This window comes from Archocentrus centrarchus, chromosome 13 (assembly GCF_007364275.1).
Source record: "Archocentrus centrarchus isolate MPI-CPG fArcCen1 chromosome 13, fArcCen1, whole genome shotgun sequence".
Taxonomy (NCBI): domain Eukaryota; kingdom Metazoa; phylum Chordata; class Actinopteri; order Cichliformes; family Cichlidae; genus Archocentrus; species Archocentrus centrarchus.
In genome coordinates, this window is record NC_044358.1 from 8,564,705 (window position 1) to 8,584,595 (window position 19,891).

At 40.1% G+C, this 19,891-nt stretch overlaps 2 protein-coding genes across 4 annotated transcripts in view; both read left to right on the forward strand.

Annotated features, from left to right (window-relative positions):
* Window positions 1-2,085, forward strand: part of slc8a2b (solute carrier family 8 member 2b) — a 219,777-nt gene extending 217,692 nt beyond the window's left edge. The window contains exon 17 of the mRNA XM_030744139.1: window positions 576-2,085. Coding sequence (XP_030599999.1) covers window positions 576-952 — 377 coding nt within the window. The 3' untranslated portion in view covers window positions 953-2,085. The remainder of the gene's footprint in view (window positions 1-575) is intronic.
* Window positions 2,086-8,639: 6,554 nt separating this feature from the next.
* srsf7a (serine and arginine rich splicing factor 7a) lies at window positions 8,640-19,320 on the forward strand. Of its 3 annotated transcripts, none has more exons than XR_004020776.1 (9): window positions 8,640-8,850; window positions 12,583-12,819; window positions 12,955-13,128; window positions 13,235-13,321; window positions 13,616-13,657; window positions 15,865-15,909; window positions 16,387-16,485; window positions 17,322-17,860; window positions 18,448-19,320. XR_004020776.1 is itself a non-coding variant. In XM_030744140.1 (8 exons), exons 2-8 carry the CDS (start codon window positions 12,596-12,598, stop codon window positions 18,497-18,499), a joined length of 723 nt encoding a protein of 240 aa, XP_030600000.1. In that variant the 5' UTR covers window positions 8,641-8,850; window positions 12,583-12,595; the 3' UTR covers window positions 18,500-19,320. The 3 variants fall into 3 exon arrangements, 1 of the variants encoding a protein (XP_030600000.1); XR_004020777.1 differs by having other exon boundaries at window positions 12,586-12,819; XM_030744140.1 differs by lacking the exon at window positions 17,322-17,860 and having other exon boundaries at window positions 8,641-8,850.
* The last annotated feature ends 571 nt before the right edge of the window (window positions 19,321-19,891 follow it).

Consider the following 19,891-nt stretch of genomic DNA (forward strand, 5'->3'; position numbering starts at 1 on the left):
TTGGGTGCATTTTGCATCTGTTTAGTCATTTTTGCATCTTTTGGTAGTTGTTTTGTGTAATTTTATAGTTGTTTTGTTTCTTTTTCAGTCATTTTGTTTTTCTTTGTGGGCATTTTGTGTCTCTTTACAGTCATTTAACTTTTTTTTTAGTTGTTTTTAGTGACAATGTTGTCATTTTTATGTCTCTTTGAATCAGTCTTTTTGGGTGCAATTTTGTATCTCTTTGTATTTGCTTTATGTTTCTTTCAGACATTTTGTATCTTTTTTTCTGTGTGTTTTGTGCCCCTGTGGTTGTCTTGTGTCTTTTTATAATTTTTTTGAATCTCTTTGTAGTTGCTTTTCTTTCTTTCAATCATTTTGTACCTCTGCAATTGATTTATGTGTTTTTATGGTCATTTTTTGTCTCTTTGTAGTCATGTAATTGAGTTCCTGTGGGGAAAAAATGACAAAAGATTCTCTGGGAATTAAGACACCTTAATCCATCCATGAATGCTAGAGATGTGGTGTCTGTGCGTGTCCATGTGTATGTCTATATGCGTATGAAGGTGCATGACTCACTTTTTTTTCTCTCCCAGACACCTTTGCTAGCAAAGTGGCCGCCATACAGGACCAGCATGCCGACGCATCTGTTGGAAACGTCACTGGCAGCAACGCCGTCAACGTGTTCCTGGGGATCGGAGTGGCATGGTCGGTGGCTGCCGTGTACTGGAGAATCAAAGGGGAGGTGTTCAGGGTAGACCCGGGATCACTGGCATTCTCCGTCACGCTCTTCACCATCTTTGCTTTCATCTGCATGGCTGTGCTACTGTTCAGACGCCGGCCCTCCATTGGTGGAGAGCTTGGCGGCCCAAGAATGTCCCGCCTCCTGACCACCCTCCTGTTCCTGGGTCTGTGGTTCCTCTACATCTTCTTCTCTAGCCTGGAGGCCTACTGCCACATCAACGGCTTTTAAAGAGGAGAAGAATTTTGCACAGCAACACACACAAAATCATTGACTCTGTCCATTCAGTCCACGGTTTGACATGAAACAAGTGTAAGATTCATCTGGTTAATAGGGCTCACTGAAGCCTGGAGGTGTCCTGATCTCAGTGTCCTGCAGGGATGCTAAAATACGTCAGATACATGTTCACAAACACACATTATATTTAAGCATGTGTAAAGAGAGCATTTCAAACACACACGTTGTTACTTGAAAGGTAAAGGTTAAGAGAAAGTGCTTTTGGAGGGTGAGAAATGTGAAGACAAAAGGTTACTGCAGCAGGTTAACAGAGAGCAGACGGAGAGTGACAGAGAGGGACTGTGAAGTGACATTAAGAGGTGAAAAGAAGGTCAGGTGAGCCAGAGGGGTACTGTTTTATTCACATTAAGGCCAGGTGGATTTATTTTGGGTTTGAGGAGCTCTCTTGCAGGATCAGACCGAGATGGCTCAGAAACCTGTGAGCAAAATTTACTCATCTGAAGGGAAAAATACCTTTTTATTTTCCTTTAGTCTCGCATCCAAACCAACAGCTCTACAGCTTCGTGTTTCTTCACTGAGGAAGTGGAGGAGCACTGTATGAAAAAAAGAAGTCGAATGTTTACAATAACATTACATTTGTTTGCTACAAGAGGTTCTTATGTAGTGCGATGCTTGTTTAAAACACAGTACAGATGAAGGCGGTTCTCCACACGCGCTGTAAATAGTACAAACCACTGTACATATGGAGTGTTTTTACAGGGCAGACTGCCACGGGAAAGCATGTAGAGGCAGAAAACTCACAAAATGAGAAGCAACAGTCAGGTTTCTACTGTCTCTGTCAGCAAAGCTTCAATGATTTTAAAATTGACCACAGATCGCAAACATTACAAACATTGGCAGTTTTGGCAACGTCTTAAATGGAAAGCAAAGTCTTAGTGACCACAGCAAGCAATTGAGAAGCTTCTTAAATGTAACACTGACTCATAGCAGTCTATATGAAGCTGAAGGATTTTTTTTTTTTTTTTTTTGCATGTATAGCCATGTACAGAGCATCTTCACATTTTATGTCTTGTATATGCTATGAAAAAGGGAATAGCCAGCCTAACTATCCACCTGTAAATTACATCGCTGCATTTTTTGTGTTGACTCAGTAAACAGAAACTGTCAGCTAGTCCTTGATGTTAAATCTTCCTGTACAAAACAGATGAGCTGTTTGGTCCAAGAGGAACAAAAACACACACTCCCGCTGTGTGCAGTGTCGTTTAAAAATGTGTGAAAACGTTGTCTGACGCAGGCAGATGGGCTGATCGGCTACAGTCACCCATCACTGTGTTACTGTTAGTGGCAGACTTGTCTGTTCCTTTACTTTAAGTGACAGCAGCACGGGCAGACAAACCTGTATGGGTGGTCAAACAAGACTTAACAGTGTTAGTTTACTTTCAAAACTAAAGTCTCTAAAGTTGCTGATTGCAATCATCAACATCTGGTCTGCAACATTTATTAGGAAAAAGCTAATAATTTACATATTAATTAGGCTTCAGGACTGTAATGCCTTAAGGAAAGCTCAAGTAAAAAATCTAGTATTCATAGTTTCTGCTGTACAAACTGCCCAGGCTGCACTTTATTTAATATAACTAAAACACTGTGCCATTTCCTTTTTCCATCACTCTACAAGCTGTTAGTGTGCAATATATGAAGGGAGAACTGTCTCGAGTTTCCACTGGTTCAGCTAACACCAGATACAGGTGGGCCCATCGTGTTCTTTGTCTTGTGCGATATAATTCATCCATTCATCTCTGCTTAGAGCACAAGTACCAAACATATTCAAAATTTACTTTCCTTCTTAATGGAAAGCCAGCACACCATTTGTAATAACTAAAAAAGGTTCTAATTGTCCTGTTAAGAGCAGACAGTGCTCACAAGCCCAGAGAGTCTACTTTAAATGAGGCAGTCAACACGTGATCACAGTGCCACGGCAAAGACTGGTTTCAGTGGGAAACACATTAGGAAACATGGCTCTACAAGGCATGTATGTGTTGCTCAGTATTGTATGGCAGACTTGGAACAAATGTTGACAAACTACTGAAGAAGCCCAGCTGCTAAATACACCATAAAACCAGAAGTGACTGGTATGCAAACATGCTCTGATTTGTTGCGACATTTGCAGGATTATTACATTCAGCACCAAGATGCATGAAGCGGGAAAGTCAGTGTGTGAAAAATGTCACAACAAACAGCACGCAGTAAGGTTGTCTTATTATTATAATAACTGAAAGCTTGAATTATTATTATTATAACTGTAATATTATCTGCCTAATACCAGTTACATTAAATATATTTCTGAGGACATTGCATTATAAACCCCCTCACCCACAAATGATAAGTGCTATACAAGTGGAATTCTTTATTATTGTTGTTATACATGATAATTTGAGAAGCATTCGATTGGTTTACCCTAACTTTGTAAACTTTCTAAAATCCAGTTTTGTATCTTTTCCTTGCAAATGTAGCAAAGGTAGATTTTTTTTTTTTTTTTGTATTTCTAAACAATGTTTAGGATAGTTTCAGTGTATAAAGCTGGTAGTGTAGACTACATCATTTCTGAATTTAGTGGATTAGACTTTGATATATTTTCCACAGTGAGGAATCTCCCCTTTAACTGCTCAACAGTGTAAGTGCATCGTAACCAAACTTTAATGCATCTAATTTACTGAAATACATTGTCTGCTAACTCATTTGTGTCTTTGTTTTCCTGTATAGTTCTTCTTGTGAAATAATTGATATAGTTATTTATTTATAAAAGATTATTTATCTAAGAATAAGATGTGCTGCACGTCCTTGAGGCAAACAGTTTGGAGTTTATTCAAGGAATGAGGTTTCAATGTGCAATACGAGAAAAGGTTCAGCTGCATCTTATTTCATTCAAGCTCAGTTCATGTCTTTTTTTTTCTGCTGCAGTGTTTGTTGTAACCCTCTGCCAGTGTACATTTCTTTGTCTGGTCCTTGTGAAGGGGGAGTTTTGAGTGTAAGTAGCATGTTTACATAAAGAAACAGTGTGGAACATTGCCAGTATAATTGTCAGTCTCAGGCTGTTGTGAGCTAAACGTTTGGAGATGTTAGCAGTGGCTGTGAAGCAGGTTTGTTGTGTATGAGGTTCAAACGGTCCCCTGAACAGTTTACTCACTCAGCCACCAGGTGGGACCAAGATTAGACATGACATGCGCACACATGCAGGGGTCAGCTGAACTCTTGCGTCATGACCAGCACCAGCAGGAACAGAGTGGATCGCCTCCATGATGTGAGCATTTGTGACCCAGGTGTGGCCCAGCAGCCAAAAACAGAACTGTCTACAATGTTCAGACAATGTTCCATGTTTCCACAAACTTCTGTACTAACTGTCAGGCTTTGGCCTTCGCTGTTCTGTAGCTAGATGTAATGCCTCTCCCGCCACCCCTTTCAGCCTCCCCTCCTTACCTGCTCCTCCCCAGTGTGTATCCATGTTTGCTTCCCCTCCACGTTCCCCTGCGCATGCATGATGAAGCCCCGTGTATGTGTGTTATAGCAGCATGGTCTACTGTGATGGACGCCTGTAGGCTCATTTTATCCCATCATTTCCCCACAGCTGGATGTCAAAATTTCAGAATGTCTGTGAAATAAAATGAGCAAGTGTGACACACACACAACCACAGCTCCATTCAGGCAGACTGAACAGAAACACACACACACAGATGACATTCCTGGATTCAGAGTCACCTCCTCACCTGTTTTGTTACCTGTAAGGTAAAAAAATGTGAAGAGATCCTGCTGTGCTGGGTCCAGGCAACATCCCAGGTGATCTTTTTGTTTGTTGGTGTATGATATTTCAGTGTCTGTGTTCACCGTCTTCCTCTCCTCCCATTTGCTCCCTCCCGGGTCTTGCTCTTCAGTGTGTCTCTCTGTGAAGTTGTTTCCTGTGATGATGAAAATTTCTCTCTGTCTGAATCTTTGTAGGGAAATAATGACTGAATTACTACAATGTCATGTGATAGGCATATACATTTATTCAATACTGTAATAAATAAACTGAAGATAATATTTAAGTTTTTTTTTTATGAAATGCAGGGGAAAAAATTCTTAGAAAAAACTCAGTTTTGAATCATGGCATGAGGTGTAACGTCTTCTTGAAAGAAAATGAAGGTCTTTAATCAAGTGAAGCTGACCTTATTTAAATATAGTTTATTTATTTTCAAGCTTCAACGTGTCTGAGTCATTATTTTTGAACTAAACCAGTGGAGCAGTCAGACTCAACATACATAAATCATGAGACAGAGGCTGTCTGCAGCTGGACTGTGCACTGACATTAAATAATTATTACATAAAAATAGGCTTGTACATGATACAATAATAACAGGAATGCATTATAAAGTCATCCATCTATCAAACACCTGCTGTAACATGAATCTTAAAGTGACAATTTTCACAAAAGCGTCGTCGCCCTCAGACAGAGGATCCCAGGAACATGCATGCTAATTTAAATGGAGATTCTAAATAGGCTGTAGGCGTGAATGAGTGGTTGCCTGTGTCCCTGTGTTAGCCCTGCAACAGACTGGTGGTGTCCAGGGTGTGCCCCACTGAAGGCAAAATGGATGGATGGATAATGGCAGTAGCACACCATTGTTTATTAATTATTAGCTATAAAGGCAGAAATGTCAGTCTGGCTTTCTTTGTCCATAAGTTTGAACACTGACACAGTTTTTGTCATTTTGCCTCTGTGCAACATCACAGTCGATCTTAAACCAAACAATGAAGATGTGAGTGAATGTCAGACTTTAAGTTTTAACTCAAGGGGGGTTGCATTAAGATACAACAAGGTTTATTTGTGACATGCACAGTTACGATGAACAGTGAGATGTATTTTGTACCTGCAGCCGATAATAATAAGTAAAAATATATAAATAAGAATAAAAATAAGTAATTCACACATTGTAGAAATATATAAATAGGAATAGGAATAATTTGCGCATCAGGGCACATAAGATCAAAATATATAAATATCTAGGTTAAAAATATAAAATTCTAGTCATTGGTATTCACACGAGGGTATGTTATTGCAGCTGTGTCAGTAAGTGCATGGCATGATCAAACAGAACAGACTTACATTACACACAGTCCTCCATTTTAAGAGGCTCCAAACTGTAACTGTACAATTGACTGATAAGGACTTTGGTAGCCAGGTGAGACCTGTTCCCTCATTATCACCAATTAAGCAGACAAAAGATCTAGAATTGATTCCAAGTGCTGAACTTGCATTTCATAGCTTCTTAGTGGAACTCTCAATGTGAGGTCCAAAGAGATGCTGCTGCAAGTCAGGGAGAAAAACCAAATAAACATATGACAGCATTCAAAATAAAACTTTTATAAAAATACGACAAACAAAACTGACAGGTGTTGGTTTTGTTTTGTTTTGTTTTTTGAGCATTTTAAATTCAGATCTGTCTGTTTAAATGTTGGAAACAAATATAAGTATTGATATAAGTGTTCATCAAATAGGGACTGGTGACTAATAAGTCTGTTCCTTAAGTACGATTGCTTTACCAAAATATATTTTAAGATCTGAAAATCATGTTACATGTAAACATGCAATAACTATACGTTGCAGAGTTTCCACCACGTGGTTGCAACATGAGTATTTGTCTTTCATATCAGGGCTATATTTGCTGACAACAGAGCTTCATGGGAATATTTCATTTTAAATATTCTTTGATTATATTGGGTAGCACATATTTGTGGGGTAGAGTAAAAACTGAACCATTACGAGCTTCTTTGGTCCATTTGTGTATGAGTTGTTTTTCAGCGAGTTTCTGATTTTTTTTTTTGTTTGTTTGTTTGTTTCTTGCCTGAGATGAAAATGCCATTATTAGTGATGTTTCAATTGATTCAATTAGAACTTCAACTTAATAAACACATAAAGCCAGTTGATGGTGCATTAATTAAGCACTGCGTGCCTTCTGGGAGACAAACAGCCTGTATTTATTTACAAAATCCTCAAACAGGAGCCCTTCACAATTTAAAAAAAATTAAAGATGATGAGATGTTAATCTAGTTTTCAAAAAAATATTGATGTGTTTCTGTATGAGATGTTGACATTGTTCCATATAAAACATTCATGAGGAGAACAGTTTTGCTTGTATTGAATAGAGAAGCTGGACAGTTTGAGATTAAATTAGGCCACTGACCAACAGCATGAGGGGACATTAAGAAAAACAATCAAATAAACATGTATCTACAAAGAAAGTTTGCAATAATATTACACATACTATCTAGATCATTTTAACATTTTGGACCCAATGAATAATATCATTAAATGAGGAAAAGTTCAGGACATTAATACCTTAATACCTTTTCTCTGTTAGAGACAAAGACATAATCTGCGTTTTAACATTATGGGGTTTTTTTAAATAAAGAAATAAAAGTCTGTGTAAACAAGAATTTTTAGGTTTACAAACACCAAAAGGAAACTTTATTATGCTCCTGACTTTGTTTAGCAGTGCTCTATCATAAAGAAATAAATCTCTGATCAACCCCGAATTAAATGTGTCAAGAAGCCTTTTGTTTAAAATTAAGGAACTGCAGCCAACTAAGTCTAAGTCCAAAAAGCGTTCAGGGGGGTTCAGGCATGTGCCCCTCCTCAGCTGATTTCTACTGATACAGGTTGTTAATACATACAGTGTGATAATGAAAAACGTAACCACCCGTATCAACAATAAGTTACTGCAGTGCAAGCGCAGATTAATTATTCTGTTCACAGCAGTATAATGTTTCTGCAGCTATCATGGTAACCAGCATGGCTGAGGAGGTGGTCAGACTTTAGGAAGTTCCCTTCAGGTCTCTCCGAAACTAAAAAGAGGCCATTCATCAGCTTGTGCATAAAACTGTGTTTTTGTGGAGATAGAACTGAAACTTTAGAACACCTTTTCTTCCATTGTGAAGAAGTCCGATTATTTTGGGAGGATTTGCAGAGCTGGCTGCATTCCAAGAACATAGATTTTTCACCTCTGACTGTGCAGGCAATTAAACCTTCATTGAGAATAAGAATGAGGATTTTGTTTTAAATAATATTATTGGTTATTGAAAACTAAACCTACTTTAAGTCATTCGAGGAAAGAGTTAAAGCTCATTAGTAAGTCACTTAATGTATTTGAAAGCCGGAAAGCCCTGGAATGATTTCCTCTTCTGGTGCAATTTCAGTTGATTTGATGCAGCCCCCTTATATATATATATATATATATATATATATATATATATATATATATATATACATATATATATATACATATATATATATATGTATATATATATATATATGTATATACGTTTCAATCAGAGATATGGTTTGTATTTAGTCCTGATATGCAACATTACCCCCGCCCCATGCCAAAGTTGGCATATTCAGTTCCTATGGTCTGCTGCCGACCCTAAGAGATAACTTATGAATTCACATTGGACGCTTAGTTAATGTGGAGGAAATTATTTTATAATGATTATTAATGAGTGTGGCGATTATTAGTAAGTAAAGGATATTTTCTGCTTTGAGAATGGCTCTGATTAAAGGCGCCGATCGTCCTTCTTCATGTTGGTCGCTGTATTTTGAAAATATTCACCGGAAGTTTCGAGTGTCACCGTTGGAGTCCCAGTGCGCAAGTGCGGTAATCACTCTGCGGTAGTCGCTGGGTTCTTTGCGGATGAAGTCGCTCATCTTGCGGCAGAGAAATATGGAAGCTCTCCTGATGTCCGTCTGATTTAGAGGTTTACATAGCAGAAATCATATTTAACTGTTCAGAAAAGACGTCGCGCTTCAGTTTGACGTGGCTGAAGTTCGTCTTCGGAACAGATTCAGAAATCCACGAAAGAAGGTAAGACCGGCCTAACGCGTGCTGCCGCCATTGTTTATAGGCACGCGCGGAGCAAGGCCGCGAGTAATTCTTGCAAGTAACCGCGCACGCATCCATACCAAACGCAACATTCTGTACTTACTCCGTTTCGGTTGTAGTCGATGAAATGATTTGAGGTGGTGTTTAAATGCCTGTTTTTGAACTGGAAGTGGCGCGGCCTTCCGTCTATGAGACGGTTTCTTTACCTGACGACGGTCGCTTGAAATCACGCGGGAGACACAAACTGCTCGCTCCGCGACCTTGTGTGTCCGCCGATCATTTCCGCGGAGCGATCCGTGAATATGGTTTAATCCATGCGGAGCGCCTCGGGGCCTAGCTGTTAACACAAACAAAGCTGCGGCGGGGTTAATAACGAGCGTCGTGCCTTCAAGTATACGAATAATTCATTTATGGGTATAAATGGATCGCATTTATAGGCAAAGTTTATTTATGGAGCACGCTTCACAGACAAACAAGGTCACAAAGTGCGAAGGGGTTTGGAGCCATTGCCCTAAATGTCTGATTCGTGTGTTTAACCCTCCAGGATATATTTGGCCGTTTTTGACTCTTTGGATTTTACTTTTATATTTCACGTTAAAAACGGTTTACTTTGCCTTGTTTGGTATCATTCTTTTCAGCACAACCTCGCATGTGTGAAATTACTTTCATTTTGACATACTGTATTAATACATTGGCCCTAAAATCAGACAAAAACATAAAATCCAAGTAGAAAAGGTTTTTTTTTTGTTTGGTTTTTTTTTTACACTGAAAATTGCAAATGTTTAACGAACTATTTTAACAACTTAAAATACAAATGTAAGTTGTAATTTTAAAAAAAATGCTCAAATTTAGCAAACAACAAAGTTACAACAATTTTCATTAAAATGCAGGCAATGCCTCAGGCATTTTTTGTACAACTATTTACAGAAAAATCAGGTGTCACAATTAGATCCCGCACAAATTATTTGTGCCACTCCAAAGAATAGTTCCTGTCCACCACAAGACAGAGGAACGCATCACAGGCAAAACGGGGCCATATAATTTTTTGATTGGTTGTGGTGCATTTTTCCACCAAAAGGGAAGAGCATGTCATGATATATTTTTATTTTGCTTGCAAGCACTTCCTGCTAGCAGAACCCAGATTTTACCATTTTTTTCTTGCACGAAACGCACCTCAAGCGTGAGAATAATATACAGGAAAAGGCATGGTGTAGGTTATCAATCATAACTCTGGATTTACTTGTTGGCCTTTCAACACGATTTAAAAACTGGTACGTAGTTTGAGGTCCACACTTTCAGCGCAATTTGAAACGGAGAGTCAGCAAAGCAATTTCCAGCTGCTATGTCATCTTAAATTGATTGTCATTTGGACATGGCAGCATGTCCATCGAGCCCAGAGGGTTAAAAAAAAGAGTATGAAGCACCAGGGCAGTCCCCGATCTGAAGATACTGGAGTACTTTGGATTTCAAAGCTTTAAAGTTTGAAACCAGCTTTTTAAATGGATTCTAAAGCTAACAGGGACCATTAAAAGATGCACAGCTGCATTTTGGACAGAATGCAGTCAGTTTAAAGTTGATTTGTTAAGACAGGTAAACAGGGAATTGCAATAATCGAAACGGGAAAAGATAAATGCATGGACGGTTTACACCAGTTCCACCTTAGAAATAACACACCTTGGCAATGTTCCTTGGATGAAAAAATGAGGATTGTGTCAGCTTCCTGACAAAACTGAGAACTGTCTGGGATTGCACCGAGATTACACAAGCTACAGTTAATAGAAGAGCCTAGAAACCCAAGGCATTGTTTGATTCTTGGGATGGAAGTATCCAGAGCAATGACAAGAGTCTCTCTTTTGTTACAATTTAACTGTCAAAAATTGGCATTTAACAAAGACTTTAGTTTTATTTATATTGCACCAAATCACAACAGGTGCCTCAAGGCGCTTTATATTTTAAGGTAAAGACCACACAATAATACACTTTAGACTTAATGACAGTTAAGCAGGTATTTAGATCAAGTGTGGAAAGCTTGTTAGGTCACAAAAAACAGGACAGCTGGATGTCATCTGCATATAGTTGGTAAGAATTTTTTTTATTTTATTTTTTTTTAATTAGCAATTATCTGCCCAAGAGGCAACAGTACAGGTCCTTGTGGAACACCACAGGACAAAACGGTCTTTTCTAAAAGTAAATAGAGACAGAAAAACTAATTTTAAGATAAGGAAGAATACGTCCAGTGTAAAAAAAAAAAAAAAAAAAAAAAAAAAGAAATTTTTTTTTTCAGCAGCAGTTGATCAGTAGCATGCTCAATGTAGGTGGGAACAGAACCAGTTAACAGGGATACATTTTTCAAGCCAACCACATGAGGACCAACTGAATGCAGTAGCATTAACAACAACAGTAATGTGGGAATTATCTGCAGAGCTTGATAGTTTAATTTCACTTATAAGATAAGTGATCCTTACCAGTGTTGCATAACATACTGGTATACGGGGTGATTGAGCTTTGTTTAAAGATGCGTGTAGGCAGCGCCTGGGTGGCTTGGTGGTGAAGCCGGCGACCACATACGCATGGCGTGGGTTTGCGTCCCAGCCTATTGCCAGCTTGTCCGCATGTCTTCCCCTGTATCTTTTCCCCCCCATTTCCTGTCTCTCTCCACTGTCAATGAAAGCCGCTGTGGCCACAAATGCAAAAAAAAAATGATGCATGTAGGCTGTGTCTGGCACACTAAAAGACTGCAGATCCATTGTGGTCCTTGAACATCTCAAGGTGCCCTCAGACACCTTGATATACACCAACCCAAGTTTTTTCTAGTTTAGAGACAATACCGATACCTTTGCTTCAGGTATCTGCAGGGACCCTTTTTTCTAGATCCAGGCCATCCATCTATTATCTTCCACTTATGCCGGCATAATATACCAGAGCCACCAGATCCCCTGGCTGTAAGGGTCATGGGTACTTAATCACTTTTTGCCTCTATGTATATATGCAGTACTAACAAAATTAAATAATACACACATATTTGTAGAGTATCTTAGCAAAAGTACTTGGCAGAATGCTCAAGGGATAGATAGAGCTTAGCATTAAAGACAACTAAAATAAGATACCCAGATGACAGGAGATATAACTTGTAATGGAATCACACACAAGCCAAAGACGGTCACTGAATTTGCAAGACTCGTCTCCAAATGCAGGTTGTTCCAAAGCTTCCCTTTAGATTTATGTCTAGGCTTCAGAAAGACCAGGAGGGCCACAACTGAGGATCTAATGGTGCATTCACACCAGACACAAAGGGATGTTTCGTCTTGTTTCTTGCATGAATACAGTCATTGGAAACCTGTGACAGCCCCGCCCCCTCCCCAAAACTTTTGTTTATGTGTATCTATGTGTAGTGGACCAGATTCTGTTAGGGCCGCGTGGCCAGGTCATGTTTGTAAATGAGAACTGGTTCTCAAACATTTTACCTGGTAAAATAAAGGTTTAAAAATAAATAAATAAAAAATAAACAGCCAACAGGACAAGGAGTACAACGAAAAGCCAGTAAAATATTTTCAGAACTAGAAAAACATCCGTTAAACAACAGGTGATCACTTCATATCATCTTATTTTGGAAATGGAACCAGTAGTGCCAAATGCAGGGCTAAAACTAAGGTTTTAATAAAATTTCTTCTTCTTAATATGATTTTAGTCTAAAAATTATTTCCCTTCTCCCAGCAGGTGAGAAGAGATGTCCTACTACTCGTCCTCCCGTAGCTCGTCTCGGGCCACTGACTGTAAAGTATATGTCGGCGATCTGGGCAATGGTGCTGCCAAGGGGGAGCTGGAGCGAGCATTCAGTTATTATGGCCCTCTGAGAAGCGTGTGGGTGGCCAGGAACCCTCCAGGGTTTGCCTTTGTGGAGTTTGAGGATCCCAGAGATGCAGAAGACGCTGTCAAAGGCATGGATGGAAAGTGAGTGAACATTTTCCTTGGATTAGTCTTCATAAAAGATGAAAACACACAGATTTGACTACAGTGCATCTCATCAGTGTTTCCTGCTTTAAAAAAAAAAAAAAAATCTGTGCATAACAAACTTCTTCTTCTCAGGGTCCTCTGTGGTTCCCGTGTTCGTGTGGAAATGTCAACAGGCCTCTCCAGAAAGGGCCGCGGGCGCCCCAGCCGTCGCCAGTTTGACCCCAATGATCGGTGTTACCAGTGTGGGGACCGGGGCCACTATGCCTATGACTGCTACCGATTTAGCAAGAGAGGCCGTCGCAGCAGGTGAAGTAAAACCATGTTTCTCTTACAGGCTCACATAGCTCCTTGTTTGCCATTTTGTATCAGTAGAGGACTAATGTAGATAAACTCGTTTCTCCTTTCATTCCAGGTCTCGATCTCGATCAAGATCTCGCTCCAGATCCAGGTCACGTGGTCGCCGCTACCGCTCTCGCTCTCGCTCCCGCAGCCGCAGCAGGTATGTCAACACTGAAACACAGTCACACCTTATGAAATGTCAACGCGAAAGTCTGGTTCTGGGGGGTTTAGACAGCACGTGGTCTCAATCAGGTCGCCATTTAGAGAAACTTCCGTTATCATCCATCCTCACCAGACTAGATGGAGTGAGTTTGCAGAAGTGTTCGTGTTATAACAAAAGTAACAGAAGTGTTCGTGTTATTTTGAGCTATGTGTTTATTGCAATGTGTAAAGCTTTGTGATGGTTCTTGTGCTTAGTCTGCAAATTTTTTTGAGTATTCTTTTTTGTTTTTAGGAGCCGACGCCGATCACCGTCCTATTCCAGACGCAGGAGCAGGTAAGAATACGGTTACCTATAATGATATAATGCAGGTTCTCTTAATCCTGTTCTGCAGAGGCTGAGACAGAGTAATATCTTCATTCATTAGATATGGTTAATTTATCTTGTTGTTCTTAATATCTTCATTATACCAATCGATGACAAAAGCTTGGTTGTTTACAAATACTTCTCTATTGTTACAGTCCACATGCAGTTCTTGTCCCTCTACTTGAGCATTAGTTATGCAGCCTAACTTAACATTGTCAGTGCTGATATAGCTGACACAGACAACATGGTCAAAAACGGTTGTGCTTCCCCAGTAGCAGGCCTGAATGAGTGAAGCCCTTCCTGTATAAATGCAGTAACTCAAGAGGTAACTGCCCCCTGGTGTCCAAATGCATAACAATACAAAGAAAGAAAGTAGCTCAACATGGAATTTAGTGATGTTTGCACTAACTGTAATGGCACCTCAGCTCTGTTGCTGTTTATACAGCCGCTTGAGGTCTACCAGACTTGCTGCAGTCTTCTCCTGAACAATAGCTGATGCTACTCAGGAAAAAAAAAAAAACTCAGAGCTGGTTGAAAGTGAAAAGTGGAAGCAAAGCAATCGCAGAGTTGTTTTTAATGTGTTTTCCAGAAGGTCTCATCTGATCTCAGCACTTGCAGCATCTCTCTGAAAGGGAGACAATGGCAAACATAAACTAAGTGTTAGACCCAGACGTGTGCCTCTACTGCAGGGAGTGCTGAAGGGAGTAAGGAAAGCCGCAGGTAGCAGCCTTGGGAGACCTACATGGTTAAAGTGGGTTGAGCAGCAGCTGCCCTGCACCAATGAAAGTGGATCAAATTTACAGGGTTTTCCTGCTCACTAAGTAGTCCACAGAGAGTTAAGGCAAAGGGTTGTTGTCGTGCTTAACATCCTTAACAGCCATCTAATAAATGAGCACATTTTAACCCGTTCACAGCAGGTGATCGCCATCGATGCACCTGTTACCTGGTCTTACTTGCCATGAACAGCTGGTTAATGTAGAGTGTATCACCACTGAGACTTCTGATCAAATGCACTTTGAATTACCAAAATTACATGACCACTTGTCCTATCTGAAAAATTCAGACGCTTTCTGAAAGCTGAGAAATTGTGCTTCGCACCCAATGTAGGGTTGTTGCGGTAATTGTTGCCGGAAGTCCGCGAATGGCAACACATTTGAAGTTCACAGGCCCGGTTAAACTTGGGTGGATTAAAAACACTTCCCAAAACCACAACTTCTTTTTTTTTTTTTTTTTTTTTTTTTTTTTTTTTTTGTCAGCACCAAAATTTCTTAAATGCAACAGAAAACACTGGATTAGGCAACCTTTGATAATCCTTCCACTGTTTCACCTGTAGTTTGAGTTTCTTTCTTCAGACGAATCTTGTTGACATAACACTTGAAAAGGGGTGCGCTTGATTTGTAACACGTGAAAAATAAAACTGTTTTTTATCCCAATTATCTTGTTTTTGAATCACTGTAAACCAGAATCATAAAGCCATAATCTAAATCAAGAATCTAAATTAAAATTTGAATACTCATCCAGATCTATCAGAAGTCAGACTTTCGAGAATCTCATAGTGACTACAAAGACTGAGGATCTTGGAGGTTTACTGTTTGAGACTAAAATTAGATTCCTTTTGAGATGATTTCCTGTTGTGCTCCTGGTGGAAATTTATAAAAATAAAAAGTTGAGCAGAAACCAGAGAAAAGGAAAACACTAAAGACATTGCTGTGGAGTTAGGGTGACAGGGAGCCCAACTTATGGTCTTTGCCGGGTTCTAGCCAGAAACCCCCCCCCCCCCTTCCAAATTGAATGACGGCTCATTAGTTCCAATGGCCGCACCCCCCGAGATGATAGCAATCCGTTCTGATAACAAACAGCTGAAATACCTCAGCCAGATGCAGTGCTGGGCGATCAACCACTAGCTAGAACCCTGCATCACCTTCACCTTTATCATGAGCCATGACAAAAAGAGAAGATAATGTTACAGACAAAAGACAAAAAAAAAATGACTGCTCTGAGTGAGTTTTATGACCACCTTGCCTCAATCAATAGTGATGGTGGGATTGTGGCAAAACTCAGGATTTCATTGTAGCATCTGGACATTTGTCTCTGACACTGAAATCTCTTTAAAAAGTAATTTGGTGTTCTAAAAAGTCTCAATTAAATCTCTCTGCTTCCGTGATCTGTAACATTAGGTCTGGATCCCCAGCACGCTCCAAGTCCAGGACTCCAGCGAGAAGGTGAGTTGTGCCCACTGCTGTTCCCAACTCAAACTCAACAGTACTGGTGATTAAATACACAGTTTCTCTGTGATGCTCTGGTTTGACTTTTAATTTTAGACGGCTCTTCCCCTTGTCTCAGCTGTACTGCTACATGAGAAATGGATATTAAATTTATACCACTCTGCTGTTCTCTATAAATCACATTTTTAAGTAGTAACTTGGGCATAAACTCCACCAGGTAAAGTGATCATGTCACAAGTCTGCAATGACTGTGGGCAGAAATTTAAGAGCAGTGTGGGTGGGAGTGATGCTAAGAATTGCTGAATAGTTTACAGTGAGTATCAAATAATATTTGGGCTTGAAGAATGCCTGTCTGTAATTATGACATGTTTGCCCAAACGCAGCTGAGTGGGTCAGCACCACAGAAGATTTGGGAAATGCAACTTTGTTTACATCAAAAGGTGTTGCATGTAAATGTTTTCTGTCTTGAATCAGTCGTTCCAGGTCTCGTTCTCGGTCCGGCTCTGCTCCCAGAGGGCGCTCTGTGTCCAGATCCCGCTCACGATCTCAGTCTGCCAACCACAAGAGGAACAGGTAAGCCTTCAGTCTAGATGTTTTCTTAGTGGGACAGGGTGTAGACATTTTGAGTTTCTGATGCTTAGTCCTGCCTTCTTCTTTTTGTTTGTTTTGACCAAAACATGATATAAAGTGAAGCTCTAGTAAGGTCTAGATCAGAATGACAGATTTTAGATATCTTGCGTTCGATCTGAGGTTCAGTTAGTTTTTTCTCATTAGCCAGAGCAAGGCAGGAAATTAAATAGACGTTCCTTCCAACCGGGAGTGGCATGCTGCTGCCAACTGACCACTACGTGACGATGAGATGGATGACCCCTGAGATCTGTCAGCCTCCTCAGCACAGAGAGATCTTCTGCCTCCACTGCCAGCAGTGGAGTGGGTGGGGTGTAGGACAGGGATCCGGGCCCTCTGTCTGGTCTAGGGAGGTATACCTAGAGGAATGATTGGCTCTCTCTCCTGTGCTCTCTTTTCCAGCTCTTGATGGCTAAGTATTGTCAGCACTGTGCAGCTTGGCTCTTAATCAGCCCATTATCCTGAAAAGAGAGCACATGAAAGATGACCTCTGCTCTTGCCTTCCATTGATCTCTTCCACATTGATGTACCTTGGTCTAAATTTATCTTAACTAACAGAGCAAGAGATTTTTTTTTTTTTTTTTTTGTAATTTACTGGACTGACAAATGTTAAGCAAATAATTTGATGTTTTTTTTTTCTTAAAAATTTACTGAATTTGGCTCGATCAAAACAGAAAAAAAAACAGCTACTAGCAGAGATCAGACAAAGCGACACCGTAGGTGTGACTTGCGGTAAAAATCTTTGCAGCACAGTTTGTTTATTTTTCATATTTTCTTTAAAGCGTGTGGTGGGAGCTGAGCACTGCACTGACACCGCAGCTGATCCCAGGCCCAGGGTCTGCCAGCTGGCGGTGTGTACGTCCTGCGGGAGGGTGACTAAGCGCTGACCTGAGATCAGCCTTCGCCTGCATCTGGTGTTAGACAGCGAGAAAGAGGTCGACCTACCGACCGAACCCTCCCCACAGTGAATGGGTGACTGTCTGTTCCAACCGACGCACACGCTCAGACGAGATCAGCCCGTGCACACATACAGTTGCTCAACTAGAGTCACCCAGCCAGCCAGCCTTCAGATGTACCAGAGGGCTGACCCACACAGATCACAGTTCGGCATTTTTAAATCCATTACCTACCTACCAGACCCCCCTACCTACCTACCAGAGTTCTTCGCCTCTGTCTTAGCTTCTGAAAGTGAGAGAGCTGACGAGAGATCAGTCTTCAAGAGCCTCCCAGCGCAGTGTCTCTCCAAGTTGTAGTCATCCGTCCTTCAGTCCTTTCATCCTTCGCTTCTCTGTACTTGTTGTTTCTGCCACTGTCTTCAAAGGTAACCAAAAATCAAACCCCCTGACAAGCTCATGTTGATGGTGAAAAGAAACATTTGCAGGCTTGATGTAGTCTGAAAACAAAAAAAAAAAAAGGTGTTTTGTAGAGTTAAAGTTGATCCTTTTAACAAGCATGCTCAGAGTACAAATGTGTGTCTGCATGTGAGAGCGCTTGTACGGGTGAGTGAAAGACAAACAGGCACCGTGAATATTAATGGGCTGATGTGTCTGACATGTTTTTCTCACTGTGTCTCACTTGTTGCCTCATCATTACCATTTGAAGCAACTTGTCTGTGTTTGTAGGTAAGGGGAGGATTTAATAGAGCACAAACAATGCTTAGCAGCAGTTCTAGAAGCAAAAGATGAGACAGTGTCAAGGAATTTTCCATTTACTTGAATGAGTGTTTGCTCTGGGGGTTCAATTATGAGTTTAGCTTTTGTGTGTAATTAGTTATTTCTGAAAGATTAGAGGCAGATAACATGAACTGTTTGAGGGGTCAAGGGTAATTATTAAGAATATTAACACCTGTCCGATCTTTCTTCCATCCCTCCCCTGTGGCGAGCTAATTCTTCTCCCTTTCTGTTTCAGTCGTTCCCGTTCAGCAACTCCAAACCGAAGCCCTACTCCAGCAGACGACTGAGCGATGAAGACTGTTTGCCCCCCCCCCTCCCAACCACTGTCCCTAAGACAAGCCCTTAACCCCTGTCTGTTTTACACCCTGGCAGCAACTTTTTGTTGTTTTTGAATTTGTCTGTCTTGTCCCAGTTTTGTGCAGTTTTTTTTTTTCTCCCCAGGGCTGTAGCCTTTGTGCAACCTCTGAGATGTAGTCAGTACAGCAGATAAAAACTCATTTTCCACAAGATACAGATTGTTTATATGTTGCTGTTGCTGTGTAGGCCAATTTTTCTTTCTTTCTTTCTTTTTTTTTCTTTTTTTTTTTTTTTTTCATAAAATGCAACACATTTGATGTAATGTTGAATATTGCAGGTTACTTTTAGCAGTGATATGAGAATCTCCCTGGAATGGACTGGTGCATTTTTGACAACAAGGAAGATGATTTATTTCTTAAAAACTGAAAATGGAAAAAAAAAAAAAAAAAATTGTTTCCCTGCTGAGAATTTGTAAATGGGTGTTATTTGATACTTGGTTGATGTATTTAGTTCCTGATTATGATGGCGCAGGGTAATCCTTCCCAGCTTGCATGAGGTTAATATAATGTAACATTCCTGTTTGTTTGTGGGTTTTGTTTTTGTTGCACTTCCTGAACATAAACCAGAGCAGCATCTCTGTGTGCAGGGGGGATTTTCCTCCTGTGGTCTCTGGTTTGTCCCCATGATGATTGATTTTAAAACACATGCAGATGTTCGAGTGGATTTCTGTTGGACTGCTTCAGCAGTTTTTGCTCTTCCTGGCTTATATGGTGACAGTGGCAGTTTTATTTTCATAAATCTCTTCAACATACATCAGTGACCTTGGTTTAATTTTCATTCACCTGATTAACACTTTGTGTTGTACATATAGCTCCTCAAATATTAAAATGAAATGTGCCTACAGTAAATTGAGATTAAATGCAAAGGTTTTACACTAACTGTGCCAGCATTAAAAGTAATATTCAGATTTCTGAATTTGATAAGTGGAAGAAAATTGATGGAAGGATGTTTGAATGTTATTAATTTTGCTCTATATGATGTTAAAACTGGGTTTGAACTGCTCTAGTTTTGTCTTTGAGGGCTGTCCAGCAGGGACTCTCAGGTTTCCTGTTTATGGAAACATAAACAGCAGATGCAGCAGAAAAATGCATCTTGCTACACCTGAAAAAGTACAAATACAATCTTAACGGATCAGTTTTGTCTGCTAGAGGGACCTACATCACATAATAATAGTCATGTGGTTTTCTCTAAATATTAAACCTGCGTTTTGCATCAAAATACCGAGTTAAACCCCCCCTTCTTTCCTATTGGCTGCTACTCAATTACGAGCTGATTGACAGCTGCCTCGGTCTATTACAGCGCGTTGTGATTTACAATGGGCG

Excerpts from the sequence above, each read along its gene's own strand:
- srsf7a (XM_030744140.1), top strand. The coding sequence starts at position 12,596 with ATGTCCTACTACTCGTCCTCCCGTAGCTCGTCTCGGGCCACTGACTGT. Across the intron at positions 15,910-16,386 it reads TCCAGGACTCCAGCGAGAAG|TCGTTCCAGGTCTCGTTCTC; the intron begins GTGAGTTGTGCC and ends GTCTTGAATCAG. Across the intron at positions 16,486-18,447 it reads GCCAACCACAAGAGGAACAG|TCGTTCCCGTTCAGCAACTC; the intron begins GTAAGCCTTCAG and ends TTTCTGTTTCAG.